This window comes from Labeo rohita, chromosome 12, assembly GCF_022985175.1.
Source record: "Labeo rohita strain BAU-BD-2019 chromosome 12, IGBB_LRoh.1.0, whole genome shotgun sequence".
NCBI lineage: Eukaryota > Metazoa > Chordata > Actinopteri > Cypriniformes > Cyprinidae > Labeo > Labeo rohita.
This window is the reverse complement of record NC_066880.1, coordinates 1,295,557-1,312,837: the sequence shown is the minus strand read 5'-3', so window position 1 is coordinate 1,312,837 and position 17,281 is coordinate 1,295,557. Positions and strand designations below refer to the sequence as shown.

The window sequence follows — 17,281 nt, the reverse complement described above, 5'->3', positions numbered from 1 at the left end:
AGACTCACAGCTATACATGACTTTACAAGACTAACAAATGTTAACAAATGAGACCTTATTGTAAAGCATTAACAAACACAAAAATAATTGGTAGATAAATAAATAAAATAAATAAATAAACAATAAATAAATAAATAAAAATTAAAAATAAAATAACTTAATAATAGTAAATTAATATTTCTAAATCAATTATTTAGTAATAATAATTCAAGACTCCCAGCTATACATGACTCTACAAGACTAACAAATGTTAACAAATGAGACCTTATTGTAAAGCATTAACAAACACAAACAACCAAACAAATAGATAGATAAATAAATAAACAAGAAATCAATCGAACAAATAAACAATAAATAAATAAATACATACATAAATAAATAAATACAATTATTTAAAAATAAAATTACTTAATAATAGTACATAAATAAATCAATTATTTAGTAATAATAAATTGAGACTCACAGCTGTACATGACTTTACAAGACTAACAGAAAAAATACTTAAGAAAAAAAAAAAATACTATCTGATACCATCAATACCATCTTTCATTATATCTAACAGGTGCCAGTGACTTCAACCAGTGCAAACCTGCATTCTTGTTCCTCTCGAATGTGACCTTGGAGGCAAAGCCGAACTGAATCCTATCTTGTAAATGGAGGCGTTATCTTCATTTCTGTCCTTCACCGTCTCTATAAAAGCGTCCCGCGGCCTTCTGCTCTTCGCCATCTCAGCGGGAGCCAACATGCTGCCGGCCGTCCTGAAGCTCTGCTGTGGAATCACATACCCACATCTCCGGAGCATGGCAGGTACCTGACCTGTAGCTCCCGCTCGATGCATGAGTTTGTGTTTGTGTTGTGTTTTATTGATGTGTCCGTGCCGTCCTGCAGGTCTGCAGCGAGCAGCTCTGGTGGCGTTCGGCCAGGAGATCGCACACTGGCAGAGCAGAGGACAAATCACCCTTCCAGCATGGAGCTGTTTGAGATGGACTGAAGGTGAGTCTGTGCATTCATATTTCACTTCTCCCCAGCTCATGCTGCGTTTCTTTGATCAAAAATACACTAAAAATAGTGAAATATTATTGTAATTTAAAATAACTCTTTTCTATATGAATATCTGTTAAAATGTAATTTATTTCTGTGATCAAAACTGCATTTTCAGTCAGCATCATCTTTTATGTTCATATGCTGCTCAACAAACATTTCTGATTATTAGCAATGTTGAAAACACTTGTGCTGCCCAAATGAATGTTTTCAGAGGCAGAGTCGGAGCAGAGGACATCTGTGTTGGCCGATGAGGACGTGTTTTATCTGAGACAAGGAGAAAAAGCATTGAATGAAGCTCTGAAGATCGTCGAGTCTAAGGACGGATGGACACTGGAGACAGCTGAGGTGACTGTCTGTGGATGTAAAATGTTCTCTTGTTGTGCAAATTGTCAGAACATGTTCTCACTAAAGCATTTTTTCCTTGAAGAATGGAGATGTAATCTATAGTAAAGTTCTCACGGGCAGCAGGAGGGTTTTCCGATTAGAGGCTGAACTGGACGCGTCTCCAGAGGAACTTCAAGACATCTTGTTCTTCAGAGTGGAGGAGATGCACGAATGGAACCCCAGCATCAGACGCATCAAAGTAAGACATATGCATATTTTATCTTTTGAACAAAATTGGTACTTTTATTCATCAAGGATGCATTAAAAAAAAAAAATGCATGACAGTTTGCACTGAAAAATAAAAATGCATGGCAGTTTCCACTGAAAAAATTAAAAACGCACGACAGTTTCCACTGAAAAATAAAAATGCATGAGTTTCCACTGAAAAATAAAAACGCACGACAGTTTCCACTAAAAAAGTAAAAATGCATGACAGTTTCCACTGAAAAATAAAATTGCACGACAGTTTCCACTGAAAAATAAAATTTGCAACGACAGTTTTCAATGAAAAATAAAATTGCATGACAGTTTTCAATGAAAAATAAAATTGCACGACAGTTTCCACTAAAAAAGTAAAAATGCACGACAGTTTCCACTGAAAAATAAAAATGCATGACAGTTTCCACTGAAAAAATAAAGATGCATGACATTTTAATGTCATGCAGATATTGCCCAGCAATATTGCTAATAATCAGAAATGTTTCTTGAGCAGCAAATCGGCATATTAAAATGATTTCTGAAGCATCATGTGTCACTGAAGACTGGAGTAATGATGCTGAAAATTCAGCTTTGATCACAGCAATAAATTACAGTTTAACAGACATTCACATAGCAAACAGTATGTGAGCAAAGAAAAAATTGCAGTAATATTTCATAATTTTTAGTGTATTTTTGATCAAATAAATGCAGCCTTGGTGAGCAGAAGCTGTGAGCAATCCTGAGAGTCACGGCTTCCCAAAGCAGAGACTGTAAATGTAAATGTAGTGTCAGGAGCTCTAGATTGATGATTTTTGGCTTGCTGAGCAGCTCTCAAGGACACAGTGCTGTTTAATATTCTCTCTTGATAAATCAATAAAGCTAAAAGTGTTCAGAACTGAGAACATTGATCTGTTGCTTAAGCAGATATATGAGGTGGTTGAGATTTCTCTCATCCTCTCCGAGGGTCACACATCGTCTGCTTGTAAGACTACATGTGTTAATAACATAAAATATTAAACAACAACAATGATGTAATACCAGGCCTATACTACTGTAATTCTGTGATTCAAACTATGTTTGAGAAAATCACCATACAGTATATATTTTGATTCTCTATAATTGTTCTAATTGTAATTCAGTCAGCAATGCTTATTAATATGGAAATTATTCTTAAGCACTGCACTATGCATAATAAGCACACCTAGCTGATAGTAAACTATAAATTGTGAAGCAATCAACAACTCACAGAAAACAAACTATATAGTAGAAAAGCCTCAATTTAAGCATCTTGCATGTAATTAGCTTGCAATTTGTGTTATAAGACGTATATCTTTTGCAAACAGCTGCATGTGTGTCTCTTGATAATAAGATAAACATACACGATAGAACAGGTTGTGTTCGTGTATTCTCAGATAAGTGGCTCTGTGATTATGGTGCGTTCCATGTCATAATTACTGTAATTACTAGATGACTATCTGGACGTTCGACTCGGAGATGTTCACTTCTTCGGACTAGAAGTTGTGCGTTTCTATGGCAACACTGTTAATGGAAAAACTAATGTGTAATTAATAGACATCACCACACTACAGCATTACGCAGACACCTTAATTCACTTTTAACGGGACATTAGATGTGCTTCCGAATTAACGCAGATTAGCGCAACTGTTTGCATCAGTCTTTTTGAGTTTGAGTTTGTAGCGTAAACACATTTTTAAGTTGATTACTCAAAAAAATTGAAATTCAACAGCTAACTTGGTACATGCTAAATGTAACTTAATTAGCATTTAAATGAAATGAGCAAGATATCACTAATCTATGGAAGCACGTTTCCGCCATAAATAAATAATACCAAAAAGATAATTGCTACTTTTTTTTCTCACAATTCTCGCAATTGTTGAGTGAGTTAAGTCAGAATTGTGAGATATAAACCAAGATATAAACTGATCTAAACTTGCAATTCTGAGAAGTCTTTTTCCCCTTATAACTGGACTTTACCACTTGCAATTGCGAGTTTATATCTCAAAATTCTGAGAAAAAAAGTCAGAATTGTGAGTTTAAATCTCTTGCAATTCTGACTTTATTTCTGACAATTCTGATTTTTTTCCTCAATTGCATTTGCGAGTGATAAAGTCCAGTTTTAAAGGGAAAAACTGAGACTGTTCTCAGAATTGCAAGTTTATATCTCACAACTCTGACTTAACTTGCAATTGCGTGCTATAAAGTCACAATTGAAAGACAAACTTGCAATTCTAAGAAATAAAGTCAGAGTCAAGAATGTTTTCTCAGAATTGCGAGTTTATATCTCACAATTGTGACTTTATAGCACACAATTACGAATTGTTAAGTGAGAATTGTGAGACATAAACAGACATGAAAATGCAATTGTGAGAACAGTCTTTTTTCCCCTTAACCCTGGACTTTATCACTCGCAGTTCTCAGAAAAAAAGTCAGAATTGTGAGATATAAACTTGCAATTGCAGGAAAAAGGCAGATTTTATCTTGCAATTCTGACTTTATTTCTCGCAATTTTGATTTGGAAGCATGCAATTTTGAGAATTTCACAATTCTGAATTTAAAATGCACAACTGCTGAGATAAAGTCACAATTACCTTTTTATACATTTTTTAATCAGTGGTGGAAACTGCCTTCCAATCAGTGGCATTAGCGCATCATTGCTCATTATGTTATAAAGTCATTATAATGTTTACTTTCAAAATTAACCATGGTTTTACTACAAATAAAACCAAAAAAACAAAAACAAAACATGGTTATACTTATGACTGGTTTTCTGATCCAGGGTCACAAATGGTAATCAGTATGCCAAAAAAACAAAACAAAACAAAAAAAAACACGGTTACTACACTTTTGTAAAACCACTGTAAATTTTTGTAAGAAACGCAAGTTTGCAGTAAATGTTAACTAATAAATTTTCACGGTTTGCTTATTGTAACAAAAACTTGTTTCTGTGTTATGTTTCTGTGAAATAACTAAAGTCCGACTTAGTCGTTCGATTAAAACAAGCACGTTTATGCCACAGGTGCTGAAACACGTGGGCAGGGACACCATGGTTACACACGAGGTTTCGGCGGAAACGGCGGGAAACCTGATTGGCCAGCGGGACTTTCTGAGCGTCAGACATTCGTCCAAAAGCGGGTCACGTGTTTACTTGGGCGGAGCCGCGACGCGTTTGGAGTCCCTGCCGCCTCAGCCCGAGTTTGTCAGGTAAAATCACACGTCCGACGATGGACTGAAGACTTGTTTCATTCACACTGACTTATTTTTGTGGAAAGCAAAATAATGTTTGAATACCTGAGCTTATGTTTTCTGATCGCAACGCCACAATTTTGAGACTTAAGTGAATGTAGAATTTCAAATATATCAAATTTGCCTCTGTTTGTTGCTCAGAGCACTTTTATAACATCGAAAGACTTTGCATGTAGCGCACAAGCCGTATGCACCTTAAGGCAACATTTTACTTTAAGGGGTGTGACTGACATAACACATGTGACACATGGAGGTTTTATGCATGTTTATGACATGTCATTAAGTGTCATTCGCTCAGTTATGTCATTTTAAATGCAAAGATGACATTGTTTGAGATGCCTTTGTCATCACAACTTGACATAAACCAATACATCATAACCTGTCAGTGTCTTTATCATGACAACTTGACATTAACAAGACAATTTTGTACTATATAACAGCTATATATGTTGGAAATATGTGACCCTGGACCACAAAACAAGTCTTAAGTATCACGGGTATATTTTTAACAATAGCCAACAATACATTGTATGGGTCAAAATGATTGATTTTTCTTTTATGCCAAAATTCATTAGGATATTTAGTAAAGGTCATGTTCCATGAAAATACTTAGGAAATTTCCTACCGTTAATATATACAAAAATTATTTTTGATTAGTGATATGCATTGCTAAGAACTTCATTTGGACAAATTTAAAGGCGATTTTCTCCAAATTTTGATTTTTTTGCACCATTATGGTGGTGTCTTGGGTAGACTTTTCTATGATGTAAAAAAGCATAAAATAAAGAAAACATAAATGTGTGGGATGCTGTAATTAACCGTTTTTGCAGTGATATGGACCAAACTCTGCGTGACTTAACCCACCATTTTACTGTTTTCATTTTAATTTTTGGGTGAATCACTCTCCAAATGCAATAAAATACAATTTTATTTATTTATTTATTTATTTATTATTATTACTATTATTATTATTGGATGATTGCATTTATTTCTCTAAAAAAACAAAAAAAAAAAAAAAACCATGAAATGAAAAATATTCATGATGCTGTTATAAAATAATTTGACAGAGTATTAACACTTAACATTTTAATGACAAATTCAATTTGTACAACTGAAAAAAAGTGGTCAGAAAAATATGAATGACACAATTATAATGATCCCATGACCACATGACAGTTTAATGTATATTAATGTATATTAACCCATAAAGCTAAGTAGTTTATTAGGTTTGATAATAAATCTGCTATGTCATGTTTATGACAGATTTATGACAGGTTCTGTTGTCTTGGTAGTGTCGAGTTATCACGACAAAGACACTGACAGATGTATTGGTTTATGTCAAGTTGTCATAACAAAGGCATCTCAAACAATGTCATCTTTACATTAAAAATGACATAACTGAGCAAATTTGTCATAAACATGCATAAAAGCTTATGTCACAATTATAAAGGTGTAATGTCAGTCTTATGCACACCCCTTCAGGTAAAGTGTTGCCTGCTTTTTTTGCATGTCTTTTTTTTTTTTTTTTACAAATAACCGTCCACACTACGGAACGTAGAAGCTGAATTAATACAGGTTTGGACTGACGAGGGTTTTTCTTTTTGGGTGAATTATTATTTCATGTACATCTTAAATAGGAGTTAGCTACTATAACTGGACATAATCTTAAAGCATTTTCTCATTATAAAGACTGTCTGTAAGTGTTTATTTGGTGTTTGTTGTGTTCAGGGCTGAAGACGGACCCACCTGCATCATCCTGCAGCCGCTTCAGGACCGTTCCGACCGCAGTCGCTTCATCTGGCTGCTGAACATGGACGTCAAGGTACGAAACATGCACGTTTCATGATTTATGATTGATTTTGGAAGTTGTAAATAAAACATTTTACAACTCTACTTCAAAATTTAATGTTTAAATGAATTACTCTGTTATTATTTATGAAATTTACTACCGATTTTTGAGAGAAAACCGTTTCTATCTTTTTTTCTGATGCATTTCTACAGTCGTGTGTTTGACGTGTCCGTGTGTTTTCAGGGTTGGCTGCCGCAGTCACTAGTGAACAAGGCTCTTCCTCGAGCACAAGCGGACTTCACTAAACACCTGCGGCGCCGGCTGGCCGCGCAAAAACCAGAAAACAACAGATGTTAAAAGTCAGACATCAACGTTGACAGATGATATAGGAACACACAGGCAACATACACCTCAGATCAACAGTATGAAACTCAAGATATCAATGAAATTGATTTCACCATATAAAAAGACAATAAAAGCATTTTCACAGCAGTTATTTTAGTATTTTATTTATATTTTAAATTATTCCGGTAGTTTTCTAGTTTAGTTTAAAAGGTCTTTTTGACCTTTTACCTCACAAAAAAAAAAAATAAATAAATAAATAAAAATCGCAGCAATGTTTAATAAATGTTTCTAAATTATTTTTTATCATATATTTTTATTTTTCATTGTTTGTGGTCATTTTAATTTCAATTAATGTTAATTTTGTTTTTGTCATTTTTATTTTATTTTTTTAAAAATATTTAATAAGTTTTAATTCAATTTCAGTTTATTATACTACATCAGTTGTTTTGTGTCTGATTTTGTTTCATATAATTCATTCAAAAATGAAAGTTTAAATGAGTAAACAGGAAAAACAGCAGCATAGGGGGTTTGGAGCAACATGAAGGTGAATAATTATTTTTTGGTGAATATTCCTTTATGGAAATCATCCTGACGTGCTGTTATCATGCAGACTCACGCGTCTGCGCTCGCAGATGGAGAGCGTCTGACAGACTCGGCGTGATTCGCTGCGGATCCCACACTTCAAAAGGACAAATGACATGTTGAAGAGACTCTAAAGAGACAATCTCCAGAGTGAACTTTTATCTCAAATAGGCTCCAAAATCACCAGAATGGCCTTTAGAGAGCAGGAGAACATCAGCAGAGGACAATGACTCTATTCAATTGGATGAAAAGATTTTAGACATGCCTCAAATCCACAATATAATTGGTTCTGAACTTATAAGACGCTCCAGGGTCAGAGCACTTTATTTTTTAGTGCAGCTTAAAGGAATCGTTCAGTCAGAAAAATATAGAAAGATCTGCTATTATCAACCTTCATGTTGCTCAAAAAAAAAAAAAAACAAACTTTTTTTTATACATCTATCAGGTATCACGCAACATTTCTGGATGAACTATACATAAAATATATATATATATATATTATATATTTTCTATTACAAATACTGTTCCATTTTAATCAATGTCAAGTATAAGGCAGCATTTTTGAATGAACTGTTTCTTTTTTATAAATATTTTTATTTTTCGTTACAAATTCAATAAAATATATTATTCTATTCAAATGATTTTATAAAAAATATTTAGAAAAAGTATTAAAATACTATTAAAATATCTTAAAACAATCTTTAATAATCACTGCTGCTCCTTTTCATAAAATTATTGTTTTTTATAAAATCATTTTATCAAAATATAAATATTTTAAAAATATAAAAAAGTATAAAAAATATGTATAAAAAATATCAGAAAAGATCTGCCATTATCTACCTTCATGTTGCTCAAAAAGAAAAAGATTTCACAAAAGAGATTTCATAAATCTATCAAGCATCATGCAATATTTCTGACTTCTTTTTTTTTATATATTTTATAGATTTATTATATATATAGAGAGAGAGAGAGAGAGAGAGAAGTATTTTTTTTAAAGTATTAAAAATACTATTTAAAAATGTATAAACATTGCTGCTCAATTTTCATAAATGTCAAGTATAAGGCAGCATTTTTGAATGAACTATTTTGTTTTAAATGTTTTTCTTTTTCTTATTAAATTCAACAAAATATAAAATATTACAAATATATAATACAAGTATTTTTTGTATAAAGTATTTGTTAAATTATTTTATTAAAATATAAAAAAATATTTTTAAAATATAAAAACTATATATAAAATATAAAAAATACTTTTAAAAGTAATAAAAAATGTTATTTTGGTCATTTTCACTTTCTTGAATAAATGTGTAACAAATTCAGTCAGAACAATACAGAAAAATATGTATGTAGAAAGAGAGAATATATTTTTTAAAAAGTATTAAAAATACTGTTTAAAAATGTATAAACATTGCTGCTCGTTTTTCATAAATGTCAGCATTTTTAATGAACTACACATCTTTTAAAAAATTGTAAAGATGATTTAAAAATTATTTAAAAAATATATATATTTTGATATTTTAATAAAAATATTTTGAAAAAGTATTAAAATATTTTAAAACAATCTTTAATAATCACAGCTGCTCCATTCTTATAAAATTGTTTTTCATATCTGTTGAGCATGTAGCAATTTTGAATGTTTTTTTATTGTATAATGTATTTTTAAAATCATTTTATTAAAAAAATAAAAAACTTGAAAAAATCTAAAATACGTTTAAAATTAATAAAAAAAAATTACTTTCTTGAAAACATGTTTAACAAATTGCATAAAAGTTTAAAATGTTCAAAAATATTAAAACTAGTTTCACAGAAACTAAACTTTTTTTTCTGCATTTTCATTGATGTGTGTGTTATGGGTATAAATGATGAATTGAATTCTTGCGCTGCTCACTGAGCTCTGCTGCTGCCTGATATTACAGATGCACTTTTAAACATTAAAAATCAATGCAAACAAGTCTATATTAAACTTAGGCGCAGCTACGCAACAACTCGAGTTTCTGGGATGGATGGAGATTGATTAGTTTCCCTCACATCCGTCTGCATTTTGACTTTCTTTTTTACAATCCATCTTCCTTCCAGATGTCATAATCAAAACCGGTTTAGCTCTGCTGCTGCAATAAAACCCATGGACTTACTATTGCATACTTGGATACTCTATTTTAAAATTACATCATGATTTCATTCATATTCATTTCATTAATACAAATCAGACAATGCCCTGTAAAAAAAAAAAACCCTCACTTTTCATCAGACAAGTCTGAATTGTGTGAGTTGCAATTACCTTTTTATTTTATTTATTTATTTATTTATTTTATTTCATGGCTTCTTTATTAGTCATATTGTTCGCTGATGGGAATTTAGAAAAATGAAAAATCTCAGATATTAGTTTTGTTTCATTTTTAAAAATTATATTCTTAACCTTTACCTTTTATAACCCAGTGAAAAATAACCCAAGCTGGTTAAACCTGATGTTTCCACAGAATCTGTTTTGAATGTGCAAGCAAATAAAAACTCCACTTTTTACAATGTGTATACTTTCATGTATTTCATCATCCTACAACTTAAAAATTTAATAAATATTAACACTTAAAGCTCTCATTCATGTATATACAAGTACTATACAATACAGAAATTAGGTTAAACCACATGAGAGATGGCAGACCCGACGCTCTCGCACCTTCTGAAAACCTGCGAAAACCTATTTACAATTTTTACAAAACCACCCAAAAACATCACGACGGTTAAAAACAGATGCAAGGTCAATAAGAAAAACACAAAATCCAACACACAAACGGCAGGTGCTGCGTTAGAGGTGGTTTCTGTTGTTTCACAGGTGAGTGACGTCACAGGTCAGGAGCACCAGGAGGCGTCTAGAACCACGAGTACACTTGCTTTGTAACACTTTAGTAGATTCATGTAGTAGTTTAGCGTCATAAAAACAAGAAAAAAAAGAAAAAGAAAACATGCCGACGTTGTTTTTTTATTTATATACTGCTATAGTGTTGTATATACATTATATATACATTATATATATATATTTATTAGCTTTTTTTATATTTTGTAAATATAAAATTTGTACATTAGAAAGGCTATTATATATACAATTAGCTTTTTTTATAGATTTTGAGCTTCCTATTTTTCATTTATTATTATATATATATATAAGCTTTTATTTTTAAAAGCATTACACAAGCTATTTGAAAAAAAATATATAAATAGCTTGTGTAATGTATGAATTATATATTACAAGAAAAAATAAGCTTATTTTATTGTTAATACTTTAAAACTGTTAAAACTAATTATTTATTTACTTGCCAATTTTGAATTTTTTTTTAAATTTTTTTTTTCTAGTTTTTTAATCTATTATCTATTTTTTATATATTTCAAATGAGCTTTAATTTTTATATTTTGTTTGTATTTTGTGTGTATAAATGTTTAATTATTTTTAAAAAAGGTTCAGTTTTTAATTTTCAGTTTTAAATTAGCTTTTATTTTTATACTTTGTTATAATATATAATTCATACATTACACAAGCTATTTTAAATATGTGTGTGTCTGTATGTATAAATGTTTTTTAATTGAAAAGTTTTTTTTAATATTTCCATTTTCTTTTTCATTTGAGTATTTTTTCCATTTTATCTCATTGCTAATATTAGTAATTTGAATACTTCAACTTGAAATAATTTTAGTTACCATTTTCGATTTTTGTTTTTTTCTCAAGTTTTCATCTATGATCTATTTTTTATATATTTTATATTAGCTTTCATTTATATATTTTGTTATAACATATAATTCATACATTACAAAAGCAATTTATATATATATATATATATATTTTTATATTTTTTTATATTTAAAAAAGTTTCATGTGATCACTATTTTACATTTATTTTTGCAATTGGCATGTGCTGATTTAAAAAAAAAAAAATATATATATATATATATATATATATATATATATATATAATATATATATATATATATATAACAACATAATAAAGTTGTTTTGCTTTTTTGTGTAAAAAAAAAAAAAAAAAGTAAAATTTTAAAACGTTTTAAAATTTGGTCAAATAATGTGTTTAATTGTTGTTGTAATTAATCGCACCAAACGGCAAAAGGACTCTGGGAAAAATGTTATGTCAATTATTTTGACCGGCAGAAATGAACGTGTTATTTTTCGAGGGGTTTTGAAAAGATTTTTGCTTCGGCTTTACTACTTTGCAGTCAATCACAAAACTACATCAGAGTTACAAAGCAAACATACGCAGCTAGACTCAAAAATAACACTGCTACCATCTATATGAGCAAATATTGACGTACTACAGCCGAAGACGCGCGTCTAGTAGTCCTGAACACACAAAACAACACGGATTGAGCCGGAAGCAATTGCATTTCAATAACAGCACCTTTCGTCGTTTCTCCCGTTTCCACACACGGAGCAGAGGATTGTGGGAAGTGCAGCGGACTTGTGGGTGACGTGGGTTCGTTCTGAGGTAACCAGTAGCTGCTGTCTGATTGGTTAGTGATCATGTGACCGGCGAGTCCCTCGTTCCGCGGGTCGTGGCGAGCGAGTCCTCAGTGGCGTTCTGGATCTGGAGTCCGTCTGGTTCCCTGCTGGGCGTCTGGGCGGTCGGGCGTGTGGTGCTGACGCCCGGCGCTGGAGGTAGAGGTGAGGTGACGGTCTCCGGATAGGATGTGCTCTCGTCAGCTTTAGGGCTCGTGGCGGCGGCGGCGGCGGTCGGGCTCGAGGAAGTGGGCCGCGGTCTCCTGGTAGCTGCTTTAGTGGTGTGAATGAGCGGAGCTGCTGTAGACGAGGAAACAGACGTCTGAGTCTGCGTCTGCTGTGTCGGATCGGGATTTGTTTGAAGCAGAGGAGGGAACGTGAAATCCGGAAGCCATGAGAAGGGAGGATGAACGTCTGGAGAAACTGTACTGAAACCCAGCTTCCTGTTACAGGACTCACAGCACAGTTTATGATAACCCGGGATGGAGCAGTAGCGCGCCAGAACCTCCATCTGACAGAAGATTGACTTATCGCCCAGACACGGCTCATCTGGAGCAGAGATGGGAACAAATCAGGAAAGATGGATAGAGGATGTTTTTTAATAATAATAATAATAAATACAATAAAATTAATTTAATAAATTATATATAATGAAAATTTATTTATCATTTTTACAGGAGTATTTCTGAATTTAAATATACAGTAATTAATAATATCAATAAAAAAATTCTGTATAATAAATTAATTTAATATTTAATTTAATTAATAATAGTAAAGAATAGTAAAGTACATTCATATAAATTTAATGAATTATATATATTAATATATTAATTTTGATGAGTATACATTAATTTAAATAAACAGTAATTAATAACTAATAAAAGATTTTTAAATAATAAAATGAATACAATTTAATAATAAAATATAATAATAAAACAAAAATACATTTAATAAATTACATATATAATATATTAATATTTTCAGATGAGTACTAATTAATTAAAAAAATAGTAATTAATTTAATAATTTAAACAATTTAATAATAAAATAAACTCAATTGATTAATTAATAAATGTATTCATTTGATTAATTATTAAATTTTTACTGTATTTTTAATATAATAAAATCTATTTAGTTTTGTGTTTGTTTTATTTTTTGTTTGAATTTCTAATTTCTATTTTTACTGTATTTGTAATATAATAAAATGTAATTATTTAGTCTTGTATTTATGTTTGATTTTTTGTCTGAATTTCGAATTTCTATTTTAACTGTATTTTTAATATAATAAAATCTATTTATTTAGTCTTGTATTTATTTGTTTGAATTTTTGTTTGTTTGAATTTCTAATTTCCATATATTTTATAGTATTAATTTCTAGAAAAAATATTTTTTTTAGTATTGTTATTAGTGTATTTATTAAAAATACTAAAATACAAAAATAAATGAACTGCAATTACATTACTGATTACTGAAGTTAAAAAAAAAAGAATATATGATTATACAAAATAATTAATTAATACTCATTCATTCATCAAGGATGCATTAAATTAATCAAAAATTACAGTATAGGCATTTATAATGTTACAAAATATTTCTATTTTAAATAAATGCTGTTCTTTCTATTTATCTAAGAATCCGGAGTAATGATGCTGAAAATTCAGCTTTTGATCACAGCAATCAATGACATTTTAACAGATATTCAAACAGAAAATGGTTCTTGTAAATTGTAATAATATTTCACAATTTTTACTATATTTTTGATCAAATAAATGCAGCCTCGGTGAGCAGACCACAGCAGCAAATTAATGAGAAGCGGATCACTGGCCTGATCAATAATCCATCAGCGTCTTTATTGACGAGTCACTTACTATTGTCTTTATCCACAGTGTTTTCCGGTAGTTTCTCTTCCACAGCGGTGAAATTCTCCAATAAATCTTTAGTGGGACTGGGTAAAGATGGCTCTCCTGAGAAAAAGAAAAAACAACACAAAAGCACACTTCCTGTCAGACATTTGAATGAATGTATGTCTCTCAAAACCAAAAAGCTTCTTTTGAATGACTGGAATTAGTTTGTAAATAAATATAAAGTGAGTGAACGACATATGAATTTCCTTGCAAACATTTAAATTAATTCTGTCAAGCTGTCAAACTCCAAATGGAGAAAGCAAGGTGAATTATTAAGATATCATCTTAAAGCCGAGTGCTGTTACAGGATCCGCTCACTCTCATGATGAACAGAAGTCTAATCAGCGTCTCGTACGATCTCATGTCTCTGGTGTTTGTGCTGACGGTCAGTGTTTGTTTCACCTGTGCAGGGAGGAAGCTTGCAGATGGACACAGATTCGGGTTTGTCCGCGTCACACTGTCCCGAGCTGCCTTCAGACGGTCTGCAGATGACCTGCCGCTGCCGGATCCCTTCACCGCAACTCACCGAACACTACAGGAAACACAAATATCTTCATTCATACAGATCGTTCGGATGAATGCATGAGGAAATCTGGGTATGATAATAACAAATATTACCACTTTACAATTTGCTTTTTGAACCACAAATTTGTTAACCTTAAACAATTTAAATAAATTAGATTTGAAAACAATAAAAAAAAAAAAATTCTATTTAATATATTCAAATGTATTACAAAATGATTATATTCATAAATAGAACTTTAAAATTTATTTCATATTTGTCATACTTGGAAAAAAAAAACAATACCAGAAATTAAAAATAATTACACATTTCTAAAAATGAATACTAAGTCACAGGTAAAAATGTCAAACTCACAGGTAAATGTGGACTGATAATAACAAATATTACCACTTTGAAATTACCTTTGCATTTTGAACCACAAATTTAGTTAATTACCCTTTAACAATTAAAATAAATTATATTTAATTTATTCATATGTATTACAAAATTTTGTTTATAAATATATTTATATAATATTTGTAATACTTGCTTTAAAAAATAAAAAAATATAGAAATTAAACATTTCTAGAAATTCATACTAACTCACAGGTAAATGTGGACTGATGGTATGGACTTATTTAAACTTTATTTAACAAGAACATACTAATTTAACATTTTTTTTAATTTTATTTAACAATAAAACAGACCAAAATAATTGGAATTCATTAAAATGTGTTACAAAATGGCTAAATTAAACTTTTCAAGCAAATTGAAAATAAATTATGAAAATTGCAAATATACAAATGAAAATGTAAATATTTAAATCAGTATGATATTTGTATTTAATATTTGTAGCACCTAAAAAATAACATTAAACATTTGTAGAAATTAATACTATATTTAATATAGATTTATGATGCACATGCAAATATTTTAAATGTAAAAAATTATTATTAATTTATTAATTATAATTTTTTTTTTGCGTTTTCATTAATCCTATTTTTACTATTTTCATAATTCCTATTTTAATAATATTTAAACACGTTTAATAAATTTCTTAACCTAAATATTTAACTCATATTTCTGATTATCATCTAAACTCCAAGTCTTATCTCCTATGTGCAGTGTGTGTGTGCGCGTTTGACAGCTTTTATTAAACATTTATCCTCTGCCGTGTTGAGGAGTGTCATTGCTGTCAATGTTTTGACAGGAAATCTTTCATCCGTTTGCTTTGACTAATGAACTCTCGTCCTCCTGTCCTTAAACTTTAAACATGATGTCATTTGCTGCAGTTTTGCAACGTCACAAGAAAATCATGGATTTAAGCATGAAAACGAAAGAAGAAACTAGTCTAAACTCCATTGTGCTGCGGTTTCCACACCATTAAACATCACAACCACATCTGCAGACCCAGATTAAGACGAGCTCCAAAATAAACAGCGTTTACAACTGAAACAGTCATTCAGTCCAGCACAAAGCTGACAGTTTCTTCCAGTTCATGAAGGATGACCCCAAAGCTCTTGGGAGTTTTGTCCCTCAGCTTATTTCTGGGTACAGTTTTTTCCCCAAAATGTAGTCAAGTAGTGAAATCATTAAATTATTATTTTGAAAAAATATTTTTACTTATATTATTTATTTTATTATTTAATAATATTCATTATTTAATATTATTTTGTAATTAATATGTAATATTATTTTTTTATTTTTTAAATCATATTTAAATTTTTTTTTTAATTAATAAAAATAATATTTCCTGTTGAATACATTGCAAAAAGTTTTATTTTCTTAGTATTTCATCAATATTTAAATACTCTTAACTCAAGATACATTTATTTGAGATGGAAATCACGTCTTGTTTTCTGACAGATTAAAATGCAAATATCTGCTAATGGGGTCAAAAAAACCATCTTAATTATCAGAGTTGATAACGAGTTGATTTTCTGACCCCGCTGGCAGATATCTGTTTTTGTTTTATGCATAAACTAAATTTTTCTCAGAAAACAAGACTTCATGTGATTTGCATCTCAAGTAAACGTATCTTAATTTAAGAATGTCTAGGTACTTGAAAACAAGACAATAATACTGAGGGGGAAAAAATGAAATGAAATACTACAGCTATTTAACCTTTAATTAAGAATTAAAACATTGTAATGTTTATATACCATTAATACACTATAATACTTACATAAATATATTCTCAAGTAAACATATCTTAATTTAAGATTATTTAAAATTATACTAAGAAAGAAAATCAGTTTTGTTAATGTTCTATATTAATGTAAACAAATACAAATAATAAATGTTATATGTTCAGTTTTTCTTTTTCCTGTAAATTAAAATGAATAAATACAACTATTTACTGGTGCCTATATTGATGCTGTTTAATAATAAAACCATTATTTTTTAGGCACCAAATCACAACATGACCTGCCCAGAAACCAAAAAAAAAAAAAAAAAAAAAAAAAAAAGACTTGCCCAGAAATCCTTTGCTTGTATGAGACGTCTATTATTAAAGCCTCACCTGTGACCAGGCTCCGGTTCTCCACTGGGACGGGCAGGCGCTGGTGTTACAGGCTCTGCGGGTCTCGGGACGCTCCTCGGTGCAGTATTTGGTGTGAACGGGTCTGTTGGTGCCGTTCTGGAGCGGCTGCATGCACTGGACCAAACGAGACTGATATCCCAACTTCCCGCAGGACTTACTGCAGGGACCCCACTCCTCCACCACCCACCTACACACACAAACACACGCCTCGGTTAGGCTTCATTCA

The 17,281-nt window shown here is 30.7% G+C and overlaps 2 protein-coding genes across 5 annotated transcripts in view; one reads left to right on the top strand and one right to left on the bottom strand.

Moving 5' to 3' along the window:
- Positions 1 to 577: 577 nt before the first annotated feature.
- star2 (steroidogenic acute regulatory protein 2) lies at positions 578 to 7,161 on the top strand. The gene is made up of 7 exons (XM_051124763.1): positions 578 to 807; positions 889 to 993; positions 1,256 to 1,389; positions 1,472 to 1,627; positions 4,664 to 4,848; positions 6,619 to 6,712; positions 6,923 to 7,161. Exons 1-7 carry the CDS (start codon positions 654 to 656, stop codon positions 7,034 to 7,036), a joined length of 942 nt encoding a protein of 313 aa, XP_050980720.1. The 5' UTR covers positions 578 to 653; the 3' UTR covers positions 7,037 to 7,161.
- Positions 7,162 to 11,598: 4,437 nt separating this feature from the next.
- The window catches only part of LOC127174312 (A disintegrin and metalloproteinase with thrombospondin motifs 14), a 70,521-nt gene continuing 64,838 nt past the window's right edge, over positions 11,599 to 17,281 (bottom strand). For all 4 annotated transcript variants that reach the window (XM_051124692.1, XM_051124693.1, XM_051124694.1 and 1 more), the window contains 4 exons: positions 17,035 to 17,242; positions 14,414 to 14,543; positions 13,976 to 14,071; positions 11,599 to 12,656 (listed from right to left, as the gene is read on the bottom strand). In XM_051124692.1, the coding sequence (XP_050980649.1) occupies positions 12,130 to 12,656; positions 13,976 to 14,071; positions 14,414 to 14,543; positions 17,035 to 17,242 (961 nt within the window). In that variant the 3' untranslated portion in view covers positions 11,599 to 12,129. The remainder of the gene's footprint in view (positions 12,657 to 13,975; positions 14,072 to 14,413; positions 14,544 to 17,034; positions 17,243 to 17,281) is intronic.